Source organism: Nyctereutes procyonoides, unplaced genomic scaffold (genome assembly GCF_905146905.1).
Source record: "Nyctereutes procyonoides isolate TBG_1078 unplaced genomic scaffold, NYPRO_anot_genome, whole genome shotgun sequence".
Lineage (NCBI taxonomy): Eukaryota > Metazoa > Chordata > Mammalia > Carnivora > Canidae > Nyctereutes > Nyctereutes procyonoides.
In genome coordinates, this window is record NW_026575020.1 from 18,189,449 (window position 1) to 18,208,799 (window position 19,351).

The 19,351-nt window shown below is 34.1% G+C and overlaps 1 protein-coding gene across 2 annotated transcripts in view; it reads left to right on the forward strand.

Annotated features, from left to right (window-relative positions):
* Positions 1 to 19,351, forward strand: part of USP32 (ubiquitin specific peptidase 32) — a 205,565-nt gene that overhangs the window by 132,088 nt on the left and 54,126 nt on the right. For both annotated transcript variants that reach the window (XM_055320812.1, XM_055320821.1), the window contains exons 7-11: positions 931 to 1,038; positions 3,140 to 3,255; positions 3,814 to 3,876; positions 6,866 to 6,949; positions 13,242 to 13,303. In XM_055320812.1, the coding sequence (XP_055176787.1) occupies positions 931 to 1,038; positions 3,140 to 3,255; positions 3,814 to 3,876; positions 6,866 to 6,949; positions 13,242 to 13,303 (433 nt within the window). The remainder of the gene's footprint in view (positions 1 to 930; positions 1,039 to 3,139; positions 3,256 to 3,813; positions 3,877 to 6,865; positions 6,950 to 13,241; positions 13,304 to 19,351) is intronic.

Sequence of the window (19,351 nt, forward strand, 5' to 3'; positions counted from 1 at the left end):
ACAAAGAATAATTGTGGGTGATATAAAAGTCGTATTTGGAATCTGAATATTTGGGTTTTGTTTTTTATTCTGACCTTTTTAAACTTTTTTTACATTTGGTAAATCATTTAACCCCTCTGAGCTTTAGTTTTCTACTCTTTAAACTGAGGAATTATATTCTTAAAATATACAGTCTATATTCATCAGATTCCGAGGGTACTTCAGAAATACTTTTTGGGAGAGCCAGAACAGATAGGGCTCTGGGCTTTTCCACCTACTTCACCAGTGCAATTGTGATTCTACCTTTTTAGAATTGGATATTGAGAAATAATTAGATTTGAAAACAAAATTATTCCATTTATATATTTTGTAAAAAAAGTTTAAAAACCACAGGATTATAAATTCTCTTTCATTTCTGATTCTAAATATTTATTTATAAAACATAAACTACTACAAAGAAGACTATAGTCCAGAATATCTTTTGTTTGTAATAATAAGGTGTGTTATTTCTCTTTGCTTAATGAAAGCGTTATGGGAGCTTACATTACATCATGTTATATCTGGGAGTATACAGCTCAGCTTTTATCCTTCAGTTTTCCTTTTTCTTCTCCATCTTTCTAAGTAAGGATAATTATAATTCCTGATTTTTCAGTTTTTAATTTTTTACATACTATTGTCATTTTTAGCTGTTAGAACTGATAGAAGGTAGGGACAAACAGGCAAATACAACCAAACACTAATGATTATAATGTATTTTCTGTGAGGATCTTAAGTTTTAGCTACACCAGGAGAAAAATACTTCCTGAGACCGTGGGAACTACTGATAAAACTTTTTTTTTTTTTAATTTGACCAGTTTATGGGGAGTCATGCCTTCTTTTATAAACATGATATTATTAACATTAGGAGACTTGCTAGCTGTGATTTATGGTGTTTTTTTTCCTATTTCACAGGTTTGTTTAATGCTTTTGATGAAAATCGTGACAATCACATAGATTTTAAGGAGATATCTTGTGGGTTATCAGCCTGTTGCAGGGGACCCCTGGCTGAAAGGCAAAAATGTAAGTGTGTAGTGTTAAACATTTAATTTAAACAATTAAAAGTTTACAAATTGTATATACAGAGAAAAAGTTAGCATTCATCCATGTAAAATTATCTGGGTATTAAGGCTTGAATTTTTATCATGTTGTCAGGTTGGCAAAGAGCAATCTCATGTTGAGGTTTTGCTGAGGTCAGTCTAAGGATTCAATCTTCTCTTTGTGATTAACAATGGAATTGATTTTCCTGATGAATTTGCAGTTCATGATAAGTGAACTACATCAGTCACAATATATTTGACAGTGTTAAGCATTTAGAAAATATTTTCTGCCACTTGTATACATTAATATTTTATTAGTAAGATGAAATTTACGATCAAAACACAATTTTATTAAATACTAAAATGGCTTTTAAACCTAGCTAAATGTTATTATAGCATAATTTACAAGCATAAGTACGTTACATTATTAAATCTTAACCATATTTGAGAAAATTCAGCAGTTTACATTTAATTGGAATCTAATTCTAATGTATTTACTAGGGTCATCATCTCTGTGTCTTTCCAAAATACAGCTTCACAAATGTCACCCATTTTGGGTGTGCAATTTGGTATTTTAATCTTCTTTTGTAATACTTACTATGGTGCAGTCAGTTGATTTAATAGCATAATTTTATGGAAGTATATTGAGATAGATAATTATTTAATCTTAAAAATTCAGCTTTCTTCCCTGATAATAAACCATTACTATAGTCTGGCTTTTATAGTAAATTATTTGTTCTCATTAAAGTTCTAATATTAAATAGGCTGAAATCTTTACTTCTCAAGTGAGGTTAATTATCGCCTTCAGTTTGTTTTTAATTTCTTTTTTGGGCAGCCCGGGTGGCTCAGCGGTTTAGCGCTGCCTTCAGCCCAGGGTGTGGTCCTGGAGACCCGGGATCGAGTCCCACATCAGGCTCCCTGCATGGAATGGAGCCTGCTTCTCCCTCTGCCTGTGTCTCTGCCTCTCTCTCTCTCTCTCTTTCTCTTTCTTTCTCTCTGTATCTCTCATGAATAAATAAATAAAATCTTTAAAATATTTTTTCTTTTTTGCTGATGGACTAACAGAAGTCAGCAAACTATCGTGATTTGGAGTTAATTAGAAATGTGCTGATATTTCTTTTCTTTTTTTTTTGATACTTTTCTTTTAAGATTTTATTTACTTAGAGAGAGAGAGAATGCACAAGTTAGGGGAGGAGCAGAAGGAGAGGGAGAAGCAGACTTCTTGCTGAGCAGGGAGCCTGACACAGGGCTTGATCTCAGGTCCCTGAGATCATGACCTGAGCCAAAGTCAGACGCCTGACTAAGCCACCCAGGCACCCCTGTGCTGATATTTCTGATTTTTAGCATGTTGTATATAAACTTCATCGAAGAGTTGAAATTTTTCTTTGGCAAAAAAATTGAGTGTGCATTAATTACATTAGAGAGGCAGAGTAGAAGCAGACCATCTTTAGAACACCAAGTTATTACATTTTTTTTTTTTTTGAAAGAGAGAGAGATCATGAGTACGAGGGTGGGAGAGGCAGCAGGGAGAGAGTCTCAAGCAACTCCCCACTGAGTGTGGAGCTCAAAGTGGGGCTCAATCTCATGATCCTGAGATCATGATCTGAAGCCAAAACCAATAGTCAGACACTTAACTGACTGAGCCACACAGGTTCCCCACCTTGTTATTGATTCTTAATGTAAATAGAATATATTTAACATTATAAAAATCAACTGCAATGATCAGTTTTAAATATTATAAATTAATTTAAAGACTTGAATTATCTTCTCAAAACCTGTGAGGTATTATATAGTAACTTAACCCTTTTTTATTAGTTTGCAAGGAATTTAGCTCTAGATTTGGGAGAAGGATAGGACTCCATTACCTCGGTAGTGATTCAGAGAGAGATTTATGAAGTATGCAGGAAGTCCTACAAGTTCAGAGGACTTTAATGACATACTATAGTTTGCTCCAGATGAGAACTTAATCCAGAATGTACTTGCTTGAGAAATTTAAGTGATTTTACTAGGGCAGCTTCTAGTGAAAGGCATTGTACTTCAGAATAGAAAAGTAACTTCCCTCCATAAGAATTTCTTTTCTTTAGTTTGCTTCAAGGTGTTTGATGTTGACCGTGATGGAGTTCTCTCCAAGGTTGAACTCAGAGACATGGTGGTTGCACTTTTAGAGGTGTGGAAGGACAACCGCACAGATGATATCCCAGTAAGTACTGATTGTATACATATTGTTGCATGTAAACTTCCAATAGGAAAATAGAGTAGAAAATTTAAAAAGAGAGAGAGAGAAAAGGAGTTATTACTTTGAGTTGCTGTATTCTGCTACTACTCAGAATATTCATAGCTGAAGATACAAAACCAGGAAGAGAATGTGCCTTAAAAAATTTAGTAGACTAAAGTTACTGTAGAAAAATTCTCTTAATTTTTTCAAAGCAAATCTAAGAACCTATTTATTTAGGTAATTTTTTAAAAAGTACTTGACTGATGATTACTAGAGGGGAAGATCATGGGGGATGGATTAAACAGGCGATGGGTATTAAGGAGGGCACTTGTGATGATGCACAGTGGGTGATGTATGGAATTGTTGAATCACTATATTGTATACCTGAAACTGATAACAAGACTAAAAATATAAAATATTTTTAAAATTTTTTAATAAAAAAATTTTAAATACTTGGCCAAAATACAGTATACTTTAGCCATTGAATAATAAAAATGATAAGTACTCTTTTCTAATTATTCCTTTGGATATCTGTTTATAAAGGAGCTGCATATGGATCTATCTGACATTGTAGAAGGCATATTGAATGCGCATGATACCACAAAGGTGAGTCTAGCTAGAACTAGAACAAATTATATTCTTTAGTAAAAATACCATGTGGTCTGAATTAGGATATATAATTTATATACATATTTGAATCTCTTCTGCATCACCTCCATCAAGTGCTTATTTGGACCTACAGTTAGAGTACCTCTAAGTTGTCTCTAAAGTTAGCACATTCGTCTTTTTTTTTCTTTAATTTAAAATAAAATTTTATTTATTTATTTATTTATTTATTTATTTATTTATTTATTTATTTATTTATTTATTTGAGAGAGAGTGCGCGCGCACACAAGCGGGGCTAGGAGGAAGGGCAGAGAGAGAAGCAAAGCTCCCCAATGAGCAGGGAGCCCAACTTGGGACTTGATCCCAGGACCCCAAGATGGTGACCTAAGCTGAAGGCAGATGCTTAACTGACTGAGCCACCCAGGTATCCCAACCCATTCCATCTTTAAATAACTTCGTTAAGTATTTATATATACATTTATATTTTATAAGCTAGATATTTTATAAAAATAAGGTAGACACAGCCCTTGTCATCTGTAGTTTATGATATTTATTTTTCCAATTTTAATAAGTTATGGTAGGGCTAACTTGATATTGAGCAAAAGAAGTCACACAAAAAAGGACATTTAATTTGTGATTCCACTTATATGAAGCTCAAAAACAGAGGCAAAACTAACAGGAGATAAGTATTAAAATAGTGATTTGGGGATGGGTGGATTAATTGGGAAGGACCATAGGATATCTGGGATGATGGAAAAAATACTAGTGCATGAGCCATTTGGAGAGGGATCAAAGGGACAAGCAGACTCCTCACTGAGTAGGGATTCCCACAGGGTGCTCCAGGCTCCATCCCAGGACCCTAAGATCATGACCTGAGGCAAAGGCAGACTTAAGCCAGGTGCCCCAATGGAAATGATTTTTTATCTCAATCTGGGTGATGCATACATTCCTGAGTTATTATTTTTAATACTATTGGTAATGCTCTCTCCTGAATTATTTAATGTCAGCCAAATCATGTAATACCAGGAATAAGCATATATTTTATAAAAAGTAAATTTGTGATTTTTTTGACAACATTTATTAGTAAGTATATTATTACAGATATATTCCTTTGGCTTATATTACTATACTCTTTGTGGCCCTGTATGAAATTGAGAATAATGCACATATGTGAGGCATGTTTGAGTTATTTTGTGTCTTTCCATTCAAACATTGACATGTACCAAGTACCAGATTGGTTGGATATAGTCCCTAATGATATAACAAAGGTTAGAAAAAAATAGTGAAATCAGATTTTTTTTTTCTTCAATCACAATTCCCGAAGGAATCATTATAGTCATATTAACTGATGCTCAGTAGAAACAAATAATAGAAGTGAGTTTTACAGGGCTTGAGCTTTGTTTGGCAACAGTCTTCTCCCTCATTTACTTCTCTCTGCTGAAAATTAAGATGCCCACTTCTATTAGATAGGCATAGAAACCTGAAAATTTTGTTAGAAAATGCCTCATGAAGAGATATAATTTCTAACACCTCTTTTCTGAGTGGTAAACATATTTATTATTGCTGTCTAGTTTTATGTTAAGATTGAGTTTCTTCTTCTGGCTCTACTGTGAAAATTAACAAGATAATTTAGAGGGGCCTGGGTGGCTCAGTTGGTTGAGTGGCTCAGGTCATGATCCTGGGCTCTTGGGCTCCTTGGGATCAAGCCCTGCATCAGCCTCCCTGCTTGGCGGGGAGCCTGCTTCTCCTCTCCCACTCTTTTCTTATGCTCTCTCTGTCACTCTCTCTCTCCCAAATAAATAAAATCTTTAAAAAGAAAAACAAAAAACAAGAAGATAATTTAATTCAGCTGCTCCATCTCCATGTAGCAATGATAATGAAATGGTAACAGTTTACAGTAAAACTTGGACTTTTCAGCCAAACCTATTAACCATAGTCACTAGAGACAGATTATGTCATTATTACACTTCTTTTTGTATCTTTAGATTTAAAATTAACATACAAAGAAGAAACTGTATTATGTGAACTAATAATTATAATCACAGTACTTTAAAATCTTTTATCATATATGGTTATCATGTAGTGAAAAGAGAACATATCAGTACCATTAAATTATAAAAGCCAAAAACATTACTTCATCTAGAATTGAATACATGCAGTAAAAAACATTTGATTATAGTTTTGCTGAAGAAGAAAAAAATAAATGTTGCTTTTATATGTATATGTAATTTTTTTGTACATGTTGATACCACAAAAATTTTGCTTTACTCAACTTATAAATTGTTTGATTGTTTTTTGGGAAAATTTAGTGTAGTTATTCATTTTTGATAGGTCAAAAATTTATTATCAAGTTCCTTTAAATATCTAAGAAGTTTGATAGTATTGTGAGATGTTTCTAAGAAGGTCTTAGAAAATTATTAGAGTGAAAGTGCATAATCCAGAGAGTCTGCTATTGCTTTCAAAATTTGTAAATATGGGACACCTGGGTGGCTCAGTGGTTTAGCACCTGCCTTGGGCCCAGGGCATGATCCCAGAGTCCTGAGATTGAGTCCCATGTCAGGCTCCCTGCATGGAGCCTGCTTCTCCCTCTGCCTATGTGTTGTCTGCCTCTCTCTGTGTCTCTCACGAATAAATAAATAAAATCTTTTTTAAAAAATTTGTAAATATTCCACTTTCCCTATTCAGAGCCCTTTGTGGCTTTCCATAACCAGAAGATAATGTGAGTTATTTCCTAGGTCTTATTGGAGGAATGAAGATTGTTGGTGATAAATTATCCCTATTACCATTGACTGCTTTGACAGAGTTTTGTTACTTTTAAACTCCTCCTATATGGTCTAGTTTTCAGATGAACACATAGCATCTACTTTAAATTATTGGTTTTGTTTTCAGAAAAATTACCAATATAAGTTTAATAAACCAGATTTTATTCAAATGCTATAAAAATGAGGACATTCTTAACATGAGATCTTCTAAAATATTTCTCTTTCAGATGGGCCATCTTACTCTAGAAGACTATCAGATCTGGAGTGTGAAAAATGTTCTTGCCAATGAATTTTTGAATCTCCTTTTCCAGGTATGTTTAAGGCAAATGACAGGTATAGAGAGTAGTAGTACCAATAATTCTACATATTTTTCATTGTGTAGTAGTTATTACAATATTCAGCTATAAAACCACATATTATAAAAAGAACTACATTATCCTGTATACACCTGAAAGATGGTTAAGGTAGAGTATAAAAGAGCCCTTTGAAGCATCTCAAAATCATGACATGGGAGATGAGAAATTATATAGCTGATTATGTTTATTTATCTTATAAGTCATGGTAGACCAGCATGTTAAATACATGGAGAATAGTTTAGATTGCAAAAATCATCATACTTTTGTATTTTTCTTTACTGTTATCTTTTTTAAAGGCCTTCCCTAACAAGTCAGGCAGTGTGAACAGAAAGATGGATTGTAAGTAGGCAGCTGTAAAATTTTCAATGTACACAGTTTCTCCAGTTAGGAGATTATCTTGGCTGCAAAGCTGTTTCTAATTTTATTTTTAAACTCTAGAAGAACCAAGAAAGGTTGAAGGAAGAGCGAATAAGTGCCAGGAATGAACATTCAGTCATAAGACTTGCCAGATTTCCACTATTTTCCTGGTTAGAGTAGTTCTCTTGCTCTAATTAAGAAAAAGTAATTTATAATTTCCCATTTTTTATAATTCTTCATATATAAATATTAAGTTGATTTAGTAGTTGGTATTTTAGATTCTTCTGTCATGTGCTTCTATTGTAAATAAAGAAAAACTTGTCTGTGCATGGCTATGTTGGAATAAATGGAAATTGGTCTCTTCCTGATAGCTAGTGACTAATTACTATGTATATAAAACATATACAATCTAATAAGCCTGTAATATCCATTTATATCAGTCAGTTGCTCTACAATCAGTTTACAGCAGGGATTTAAGTAGATGGCTTTATAAAATATAAACATGTATAAAAATTCTATAAATCACTAAACAGAAATGGCTTTCTTGGTAATATGAAAATTAACTATTTTTATCTCATTTAAAATAACATCCTCAGGGCAGCCCTGGTGGCGCAACGGTGTAGCGCTGCCTACAGCCCGGGGTGTGATCCTGGAGACCTGGGATCGAGTCCCACGTCTGGCTCCCTGCATGGAGCCTGCTTCTCCCTCTGCCTGTGTCTCTGCCTCTTTCTCTCTCTCTGCGTCTCTCATGAATAAATAAATATGATCTTTTAAAAATAAATAAATAAATAGATAGATAGATAGATAGATAAATAAATAAATAAATAAAGTAACATCCTCATTAGTTTTTCTCATAATTGTATAAAACATTTAGATCGCCAAGGTTTATGTCCATGTCATCTTGTAGCTCTCACATAGCATAGCATTGACTTTTGTATTGTCTTTTCTATTTTCTCTTTCTTATCAAGGACTTTCAATGGCACTATTTTTCTATGACTAACTTATAAATAAGCATATGCTTGAGATTTACTTTTGTGTATATGTGTTTCTAACATTATATTATGAAGAGCTGAAAGTTAGTTTTCATTGAATACCTATCACCCACATTTTAACATTGCATTTTACTATATTCGCTTTATTTCATATACAACATGCTTTTAAAACTGTATGTTCACTTAGTATATGAGTAAGAAGACTTTTATCTGAGTTTTATTTTCTATGTGTCTTAAAATTGGTAGAGTTAATTGGTAAGTTTGGCAATAGAAGCTTGAATTACGCTCTTAGTTTATTTGCCAAGATCCTTATTGGCCAAATGTTTTGGTATTTAAGTGTAACATGTATAAGTGTCAGTAAAATTAGAAAACCATGCTGTAGTAATATCTTTATTTTTTATCTTTTTTGTAACTCAATGCCCAATATTTTGTAGAGGAATCAAGGTCTTGTTTCTTGTGTTTGTCAAAAAGCATCAAATTTCTAAAAAGCAGGGCAGCCCCAGTGGCCCAGCATTTAGCGCCACCTTCAGCCCAGGGTGTGATCCTGGAGACCTGGGATCTCGAGTCCAATGTTAGGCTCCCAGCATGGAGCCTGCTTCTCCCTCTGCCTGTGTCTCTGCCCCCCCACCTCTCTCATGAATAAATAAATAAAATCTTTAAAAAAAATTTTTTTTTCTAAAAAGCATGATAGGCAGAAAAATGCCCACCACCTCCACCACCAGTTAGCCATGTCCTAATCCCTGGAACCTGTGTGTATGTTATCTTACACGGCAAAAGGAACTTTGCAGATGTGTCAGGTTAAGGACTCTGAGATAGGGAGATTAGCCTAGCAGATGGTCCTCTGTAATCACATGAGTCCTTAAAAGTAGAGCAACCTCTTCCAGCTGAGGTCAAAGAGAGAGAGGGAGGGAGGGAATGGGGGGAATAGGAGGAGGTGACATCAGAAGAGTTAGAGATGCAAAGTTGCTGGTTTTGAGATAGAGGAATGGGCTATGAGCAAAGTAATGTGGGTGAACTCTGGAAGCTGGAAAACACAGGAAATGTATACTTTTATTTTTTTTAAATATTGATTGATGATAGAGAGAGAGAGGGAGAGAGAGAGAGAGGCAGAGACATAGGAGGAGGGAGAAGCAGGCTCCATGCCAGGAGCCTGATGTGGGACTCGATCCTGGGGCTCCAGGATCGCGCCCTGGGCCAAAGGCAGGCGCCAAACCACTGAGCCACCCAGGGATCCCCAAATGTATTCTTTTAACCTCCAGAAAGGAATGCAGCTCTGCTGATATCTTGATTTTTAACCTAGTGAAACCCATGTCTGATTTTTGACCTACCGAACTTTATTTAAGATAATAAATTTGCATTGTTTTAAGATACTGAACTTGTGATAATTTGTTACAGATGCAATACAAAACCAATGCAGGGATGTCTGGGTAGCTCAGTGGTTGACCATCTGCCTTTGGCTCAGGGTGTGATCCGGGGTCCTGGGATTGAGTCTTGCATCAGGCTCCCTGCAGGGACCCTGCTTCTTCCTCTGCCTATGTCTCTGCCTCTCTGTCTCTCTCATGAATAAATAAATAAAAACCTTAAAAAAATGCAGAGGGAGATCATCCATATTTATGATTTATAAGGCTCAGCATCTTAAAGATATCAATTCTCTTTAAGTTGATTTGTGGATCTGATGCACTAATAGTCAAAATCCTCAAAAGTTTAATGTTGTCATTGTTTTTGTTGAACTTGACAAACTGATTGTAAGTACATACAGAAGTGGAAAGAGCCAAAAGTAGCCAAGATAATGTAAAGAACAGTGTTAGAGGACTGAGGTTACTGGATATTGGAGCTTCTTATAAAACAGCAATATTAAGACAGTGTCTTACCTACGTGAAGATAGACATAAGTGGAATAATATTGAGAGTTTTTAAACAGACCTACATGTATATGATCACTTGATTTATAACCAAGAAGACATTGCATTGCAGATGAGGAGTGATCTTGTCAAATAAAGGCGTACTAGGTCAATTGGTCTATCTCCTTGGGGGAAAAAAATGCATCATTATTCCTACCTCATGCCATAGATGAAAATTACTTACAAGTGGGATTATAATGTAATAAATTTGAAAGGTAAAATTAAAGCATTTAAAAAATAATGTACAAGAATATTTTAATGACTGAGGTGGCAAAGAGTTCTTTAAAAGGATACAGAAAGCATTAACCACAAAGGAAATGTTTTTAAGTAAAATTGAGGTTTTTTGTTTTTTTTTTTTAATTGGGAGATACCATTAAGAAAGTGAAAAGATAAGCCATGCAGTGGGAGAAGCTTTTTATAATAAGACTTGTGTCTAGAACATACAGAGAATAAAAATCAATTAGAAAAGGGTAAAACTTCAATATAAAAATGTATAAGGAGGGGATCCCTGGGTGGCTCAGCGGTTTGGTACCTGCCTTTGGCCCAGGGCACGATCCTGGAGTCCTGGGATCGAGTCCCACGTCGGGCTCCCGGCATGGAGCCTGCTTCTCCCTCCTCCTGTGTCTCTGCACCTCTCTCTCTCTCTGTCTCTCATGAATGAATAAATCCTTAATAAAAATATATATATTTATATGAAATACCAGTAGACATGCCCCAGAATGGTTAGTTTTTAGTGATATGAAGTAATGGTGAGGATAACAAGAACTTGGAATTCTGAAACATTGCCAGGAGGCATATACATTATTACAAATACTTTGGAAATTGCCTGGCAATATTTATAAAAGCTGAACATATGCATACCCCATGATCCATGAAGTCTACCCCATATATAAACCTTACAGAAATGTGTATATCTAAGCACCAAAAGACATACAGGTAAGTTCTTGTAACTTGTTATAGCCCAAAACAGAAAATGACCCAAATATGTATCAACCATAAATACATAAACAATAAGTAAATTGTGGCACATGCATAGAGTGGTATACTGTAACACAATAAAAGTAAGTATAATAGTGCCACACATAAAAACATGGATGAATCTTATATAACTTGAGTTAAAAATACTAGACCAAAAAAATTCAGAAGCAGGCAAAACCTACCTATTCTGTGTTGATAGAATTCAGGATCATAGATACATCAAAGGGGTTCAGTTGGTGTGTAGGAAGGAACCCAAAGTGGGATTTTAGGTGAGTTAGCAGTGTTCTGTTTCTTGTCTGGGTAAAGATTCTCATAGATGTTACTTTGTGAAAAGTCACTGAACTGTACACTTAAGATGTGTTCACTTGTAAGCATGAATACTATATTTCCATTTTCTATAAGTTATTTTGATATAAAATAGGTTTTGGGGCACCTGCATGGCTCAGTCACTGGTTAAGTATCCGACTCATGATTTTGGCTCCAGTCATGATCTCAGGGTCCTCAGATCAAGTCCTGCATCAGGCTCAGTGGGGAGTCTGCTTGGGGAGTCTGTCTCTTCCTCTACCCCTTCCCAACCTCTGTGCCTGTGTACATGCACGCCCCTCCCCCATAAGTAAGTAAATAAGTCTTTTTTTTTTTAAGATTTTACTTATTTATTCATGAAAGACAAAGAGAGAGAAAAAGGCAGAAACACAGGGAGAGGGAGAAGCAGGCTCCATAACAGGAAGCCCGATGTGGGACTCCATCCCGGGATTCCAGGATCACGCCCTGGGCTGAAGGCAGGCGCCGAACTGCTGAGCCACCCAGGGATCCCCAAATCTTTTTTTAAAAAAGGTTTCAAAAGCTCAAGTGTTTGTCAGTGTTAGAATGGATGAAACAAACAGTGGTGTGTTCAAACCGTGGAATACTACTCAATGATAAAAATGAACTACTGCTACATAGATGAATCTGAAAAACTCAATTTGTGGATTTTGTTATATAAATGTTACCTCAGAAGGTAAACAAAACTGTAAACATATATTGAACTCTGTGGTTAATGTTAGCCATGCTGATGTATTTATGAAAAACTGTACTAATGTCTATAATTTACTTTGAAATGCATCCAAAAATTAAGATGGATTGATGGATGAATTAAGGGATAGGTGAAAGTATAATAAAATGTTAATATTGAAATCTAGGTAATGGGTATGATGTGTTCAATATAAAATTCTTTCAACTTTTTTTTTGAAAATTTTCATGAGGGATCCCTGGGTGGCACAGTGGTTTGGCGCCTACCTTTGGCCCAGGGTGCGATCCTGGATACCCGGGATCGAATCCCACGTCGGGCTCCCGGTGCATGGAGCCTGCTTCTCCCTCTGCCTATGTCTGCCTCTCTCTCTCTCTCTCTCTCTCTCTCTCTCTCTGGACTATCATAAATAAATAAAAATTTAAAAAAATGAAAATTTTCATGAGAAAATATTGAAAAAATTACATCTTTTATGATGATATTTAGAGAAGGCAAATAAATTAAGGAGGAAATGAGCCTCAAAAAACATATTTAGCATTAGTGGTAATAATTTTTATCTTTGAACTGTTTAAACTGCCACCCATTTCTTTTGTCTCTTATATCCTCTTCATCTCACCTTCATCCCCAGGTGCCATGATATGCTGTTCAGATTTCAGGAATGAAAATAATATTCTCTGCATGAGATATATTAAAATATATAGTATCAATGAAATATTCTGGAAAATGGTTCTTTTCTTTCTTCATTCTCTCTGTCTCCCTTCCACCCTCCCTCATTCCTTTCCTATCTCACACAGAGATTTGGAGGTTGACTTCTATTGAACTGGTTCATTTAAAAAAAAAAAAAGTTTAAAGTTCAAATTTGCTCAAGTGAACCTTTGATAATTCATTAGTTGAAAGCTGTTGCTAATTCAGATTCCCATCTACACAGTGGAACTTGTGCAGAGAATGTGAAATATAATATAGCCCAGTCATTGGCACCAGTCAGTGAAGTTTGATTTATCACTTTTTCTCTAGGTATGTCACATAGTTCTGGGGTTAAGACCAGCTACTCCAGAAGAGGAAGGACAAATTATTAGGTAAGTTTGTAATTTCAATCTGTGTAGTTTTCATTTCATACTTGAGATTTCTGACACCAGAAATATATTAATAAATAACAGCATGTCCCGTTTTAATACAATCATTATGGTGAAACTTTGTTTCTCCAAATTAATCTCATATTGAAATATTTTTGCTAAAGTAATTTCCTGACCAAGGGATTGGATTGATTTAGAAGTCAAATTCTTTTTAGCATTAAAATTGAGTTGAGTACTGAATTTACTTTTTTTGAAATAAGACATTTTATAAGATAAAAGGTAGCAATTTTTCCTTACTACAAGACAATTCATGTTTATTGTAGAAAGATTGTAGGGGATCCCTGGGTGGCTCAGCGGTTGAGCATCTGCCTTCGGCCCAGGGCCTGATTCTGGAGTCCCAGGACTGATTCCCACATCAGGCTCCCTGCATGGAGCCTGCCTCTCGCTCTGCCTCTCTCTCTGTGTGTCTCTCATGAATAAATAAATAAAATCTTAAAAAAAAAAAGATTGTAGAGGTAAACAAAAAGCAAACAAATGCCCATCATCTCTGTATTTACAGGTAATTGCTGTTGACATTTTTTCAGCTTTATTGAGGTATAATTAACATCTAAAATTGTAAAGTATATAAAGTATACAATGTGATTTTATATATGTATGCATTGTGAAGGATTCTTTCCATTGAGGGAATTACTTGCCCCTCACATACTTTTGTGTGTGTGTGAGAATATTTAAGTTCTACTCCAATCCCTCATACTTTTTTTTGTGTGTATGAGAACATTTAAGTTGTACTCGCAGTTACACACTATAGTGTTATCAAGTGGTAGTCAACCATGTTATACGTTATATCTGCAGACTTAATTCATCTTCTCATAAAAATTTGTACCCTTTTTTCACCTATTCTCTATTAACCCGAACCCCCAGCAATCGCTTTTCTACTGTTTCTGAATTCAACCCTTTTTTTTTTTTTTTTAAAGATTCTACGTATAAGTGATTTATACCGTTCAATAGTTATCTCTCTTTGGCTTCTATCCTCATCCATGTTGCTGTAAATGGTAGAATTTCCTTAAGACTGGATAATATTCCATTGTATATATGTACCACATTTTGTTTGTCCATTCATTCATTGTTGGATACTTGTTTCCATATTTTGACTTTTGTGAATAATGCTGCAAAGCTAATATGCTTTTAATATGTAATTAAAGCTATCATCTTCAATATAATGATTTTGTTTCCTTTGGTTATATACCCAGAAGTGGGATTGCTAGATCATATGGTAGTTCTTTTTTTAATCTCATGTAAAACGTGGCTTTTATATTCCCATCAGCAGTGTATAAGAGTTCTCTTTTTTTCAACATTTTTGCCAGTGTATATTATCTCTTGTCTTTTTCATAATCGCCATCCTGACAGGTGTGAAATGATACCTCATTGTGGTTTTGATTTGTATTTCCCTGATGATTAGTGATGTTAAACATCTTTTCATGTAGCTGTTGGCCATTTGTATGGCTTTTTTAGAACAATGTCTACTCAGGTTCTTTCCCATTTTTTAATTGATTATTATTTTTTTACTACTAAATTGTAAGAATTTCTTATGTATATATTTTGGATATAATCCCTTATCAGATCTGTGGTTTGCAGATATTTCTTCCCATTTCATTGATTGCCTTTTAGTTCTGTTGATGGTCACACTATTGACACTTTTATATTCTTATACCCACATATTTATGTATGCCTTTGTTAGAATTTGTAATTTTTTAAAAAATATTTCAAAATATTGTTTTATTTTTTGCCTCCTCATTTTCACTGCAGATCATATCAAATGACCTTTTACATATCAATAAAGCCTCTTATAATTTCAATGACTGGCACAGGCCTTGTTCATCCCCTATTTTTAATCTATATTTTTAAAAATACAATTTAGTAACAAAGTCTATATCCCTTTGGTTATGTATTTAGGCAGAATTACTTGAAGTAAAATATCTTGGTTAATAGGCATGTGTGTTTTTTATAGCTATGATTGAAATTTTTTTATTCAGTTTTTGGTACATTAAGTATCTTTCAGTACTTTAGTGTTACCATAATACTATACATTTGTATAGAAAGTTTCAGAAACAGGACCAAATCTCTACTAAACTTTGCCTTTAGAATAAATTCAATATAAAAAAAAGAATAAATTCAATATACAGTTTTGTCACCTAAAAGTAGTGTGTATACAAATTTTTTAGTAGTTTCTTCTGGTGTAGGACTGCTTGATAAAAAAAAGTTTACTAAAACAGAGTTGTTTGGAATGCCTGAGAGGATTAGGTAGTCAATATTTAAAGAAGAATGCCAGTTGAGATTCAGATTAATTGAAGTAGCAAAGTATATTTTCCAGTTTTAAAGTGTTTTCATAAAAACTCTAGACTCATGTAGTCTTTTTAATTTTCATGCTCAGAAGACTCATTCTTGTTTATAATATTCATATGTTGACAGAGTTGTTTGAATCTTTTTCTGATTTTTAGCACTCATTTTAAAAATGATAAATACATTAAGTGTAGGGGCACCTGGGTGGCTCCATGGTTCAGCATCTGCCTTTGGCTTAGGTCATGGTCCCAGGGTCCTGGATCAAGTCCCACATCGGGCTCCCTGGAGGGAGCCTACTTCTCCTTCTGCCTACGTCGCTGCTTCTCTGTGTGTCTCTCATGAATAAATAAGTAAAATCTTTAAAAATAAATAAATACATTAAGTGTACAAATGAGGTATTGTAATGAAATACTGAAAGACTTTTATGTAGCTGCAGTAGCTTTGTTTTTCTTACAGTATTGCAATCTAATTTCATCACATACTAGTATCTTCTGAAGTCAGCATGACTTAGCATAGATACTAAGAATGCTATCTAGATGAGTACCGGGTGATGTATGAAATTGTTGAATCGCTATATTGTACACCTGAAACTAATCTAACACTGTACGTTAACTAACTGGAATTAAAATAAAAAACTTTTTTAAAAAGAAAAATATTGATTAAAAAAGAATGCTATATAGCTCTGTGTATATATTTCTTGGCTTAATTATTTAGCAAATGCCTATAGCATCCCTATTTAAAAATATAATAGTGGTATAATCACATCTTTATAGAATTTTGTTCTTCGCACAACAGTTCCACTTTGCATTATTTCATCTATTCCTTAGAATAACTGCATTAAATTACTGTCACCATATCATTTTATAAAAGAGGAAACTGAGATTGACTGAAGTTGAAGGCCTTACCAAAAATTGCTTGGAAGTGGCAGAATCAAGTCTAGGACCTTTTTCATTGAAAACACAAATAATCTGCTTTCTGTATTCCTTAATTTTCAATAAATCTGAATTTTAAATTCTAGATTCTAACTTGGTTAATTTCATTTGTGATTTTTGAGTTTAGTTTGATTTTGCCTCCATTTTCATGTCTGATTTTTAAAGGATGAATCAGGTTGGTACTATAAGCAATGAAGTGAATGAAATACTTCTAACTTAAAGATTCAGTAATTTGTTTCAAAATTAGTATCATGCTTTCTGCTGTGGCTGGGTGAAGAACTCAGCAGATCCTCTCCCTGAAAAGCAACTGAACAAAATATAATAACACTGTACAAAGTTGTCAGCAAACTTTCAGGACTCTGGAAATTGACCAGAGGTATTCAACAAGTTAGGAAGCATTTATTCAAGTATTATTTATTATTAAACTACTAAACCTCAGTAAGAATAGTGGGAATCCATAGTAATTTTATCTGGGGCTGGCTCGTTCCCTCCTATGCAGCATGATAGTTTTACCAAAGCAGAGGTGACAAGGCAGACTTAATTTGGAATAGAGCAAGAATGAGTGCCTGCCTAAGAAAAAAATGAATAAATAAAATAGTGATCATGGTGGCAGTCAGGGAACATCATTAGCTTTTGGTTGAAATATTAGTCAAGGAAAGTAACAAAGAGATCCGGAGAACAGTATAACCATAGTGTATATTGATGATCTTCCCCAATCCCAAATGAACTGGAAGGCTGCTTGTATATACAAGGCTATGCTCAAGCTCAGCAGAAACCACAGAAGACTTTAGCTATCGATTCATTCCTGATTGAATGTGAGACCTTGCACATGCAGAAAATACAAACCAAGGAAGGTTTGTAAACTGCCTGAACTTTGCATAATTTCCCAAACTGAACTGATATAAGAAAAAAGGCACACGTGTCACTGACTCAAGATGTTTCAGCACAGTGCCTCACTAGTCATTGGCTGACCAGTAAGTTATACTCTCCTCAAGGAGGCCAAACTTAAATGTAAGAAATAATAATGAAGAAAACAGCAGCTTCACACTGCATGGGGAACAGACTGTAGAATTGTCCAGGAAGTCATAAGGCAAAACTCACAGGCAGTATCAGAATACAGAGTTGGTGAGATATATTATGAAATATGTCCACTTCTCAGTAACAGAAGATCATGAAACATGCAACAAAACAGGAAAACATGACCCACATACCATGGTGGTGGTAGGGAACAATACTAGTTAATAGAAACTGTCACTGAGGTAGCCCCAGATGTCTGACTTAGAATACAAAGAGTTCAAAGCAGAATTATAAATATTTTCATTGCTAAAGGAAGCTTTGTTTAAAGAATTAAAGGAAAGTATAATGATATTAACCAATCAAATATAAACTATCAATAAAGATAAAGATTTTAAAAATGAACTAAATGGAAATTCTGAAGTTGAAAATTACAATAAATGAAAATTCATTACAGCGACTCAGCAACAGATTGGAGCTGCAGAGAAATAACCAGCAAAATTGAGTATGAATAAATAGATTTTTCCAATATGAAGAACAGAGAAAATAAAAATGAATAGAACTTAAGATTGTAGAACACCAGAGACAACTATATCAAAACACACATAATGGAAATCCCAAAAGGAGGAGAGAAAGGAGCAGAAAAAAAAATTTTGACAAAATAATGGCATAATACCTTCTAAAATTACTAAAAGTTGTTAATCCAAGAAGCTCAATAAACTTACAAGATCCACAGATCCACATCTATAAACATATCACAGTCAAACTGTTCAAAGCTACAAAAAAGAAGCTCCTAAAACTAGAAAGAGATAAATGACTCCATCTGTAAAAGGCAACCCCAGTAAAATTAATGGCTGACCATTTGTTTTTAGAAATGATGAATGTCAGTAGACAGTGGGATGACATTCAGAGTGCTGAAGGGGGAAAAACTATCAACCCAGAATTCTTTATGCAGCAGAACTATCCTTCAAATTAAGGTAATTTGAAAACTTTCCCATATAAACACTGTTGCAAGTAAACACGTTTCAAATGCTGAAGGATTAAAATAACTTAAAATACTGAAGGAACTTCTTCATGCTAAAACAAAGTGACCCTAGACAATAATTTGAACTACACAAAGAAATCTAGAACACCAGTAAACTTAATAATAAGACAGTATAAATACATTTTTCTCTTTTATCCTTTTAACACTTTAAAATACAAAACCATAAGACAATAATTTGAAAGCTATGTTCCAAAGATGTCCTATGCATGACAATAATAATACAATCAAGAGAATATAATCAAGAGAATAGGAAGTGAACTATATTTGAGCAACTTCTATAGTTTACTGAAATAAATTAGTATTAATCTGAAGTAGCATGTATTAAGCTTTATTTTATACTCCTAGAGCAACCAATAAGAAAATAATCCCAAATATAGTCTTAAAAATAATAATTAAAATGATATTCTAGAAAATGATCTATTTAATACAAAAAGGGAAGTAAAGGAGGAATAGAAAAACAAAAATTAAAAAAAAATACTTGAGACAAATAGAAAATAACAAAATGGTAGACACAAATCCATATCAATAATTACCTTAAATATAAATGGATTAAATAATTATCAAAAGCTAAAGATAGACTGATTTTTTTTAATCTAAATACTTGAGATTCAAAGACACAAATAGATTGAAAGTAAAATGATGAAATAGCTATAACCAGACATAGGGTTATAGACCATAAGAAACCTGAAGTGGATGTACTGATACTAGGAAAAAATGGCT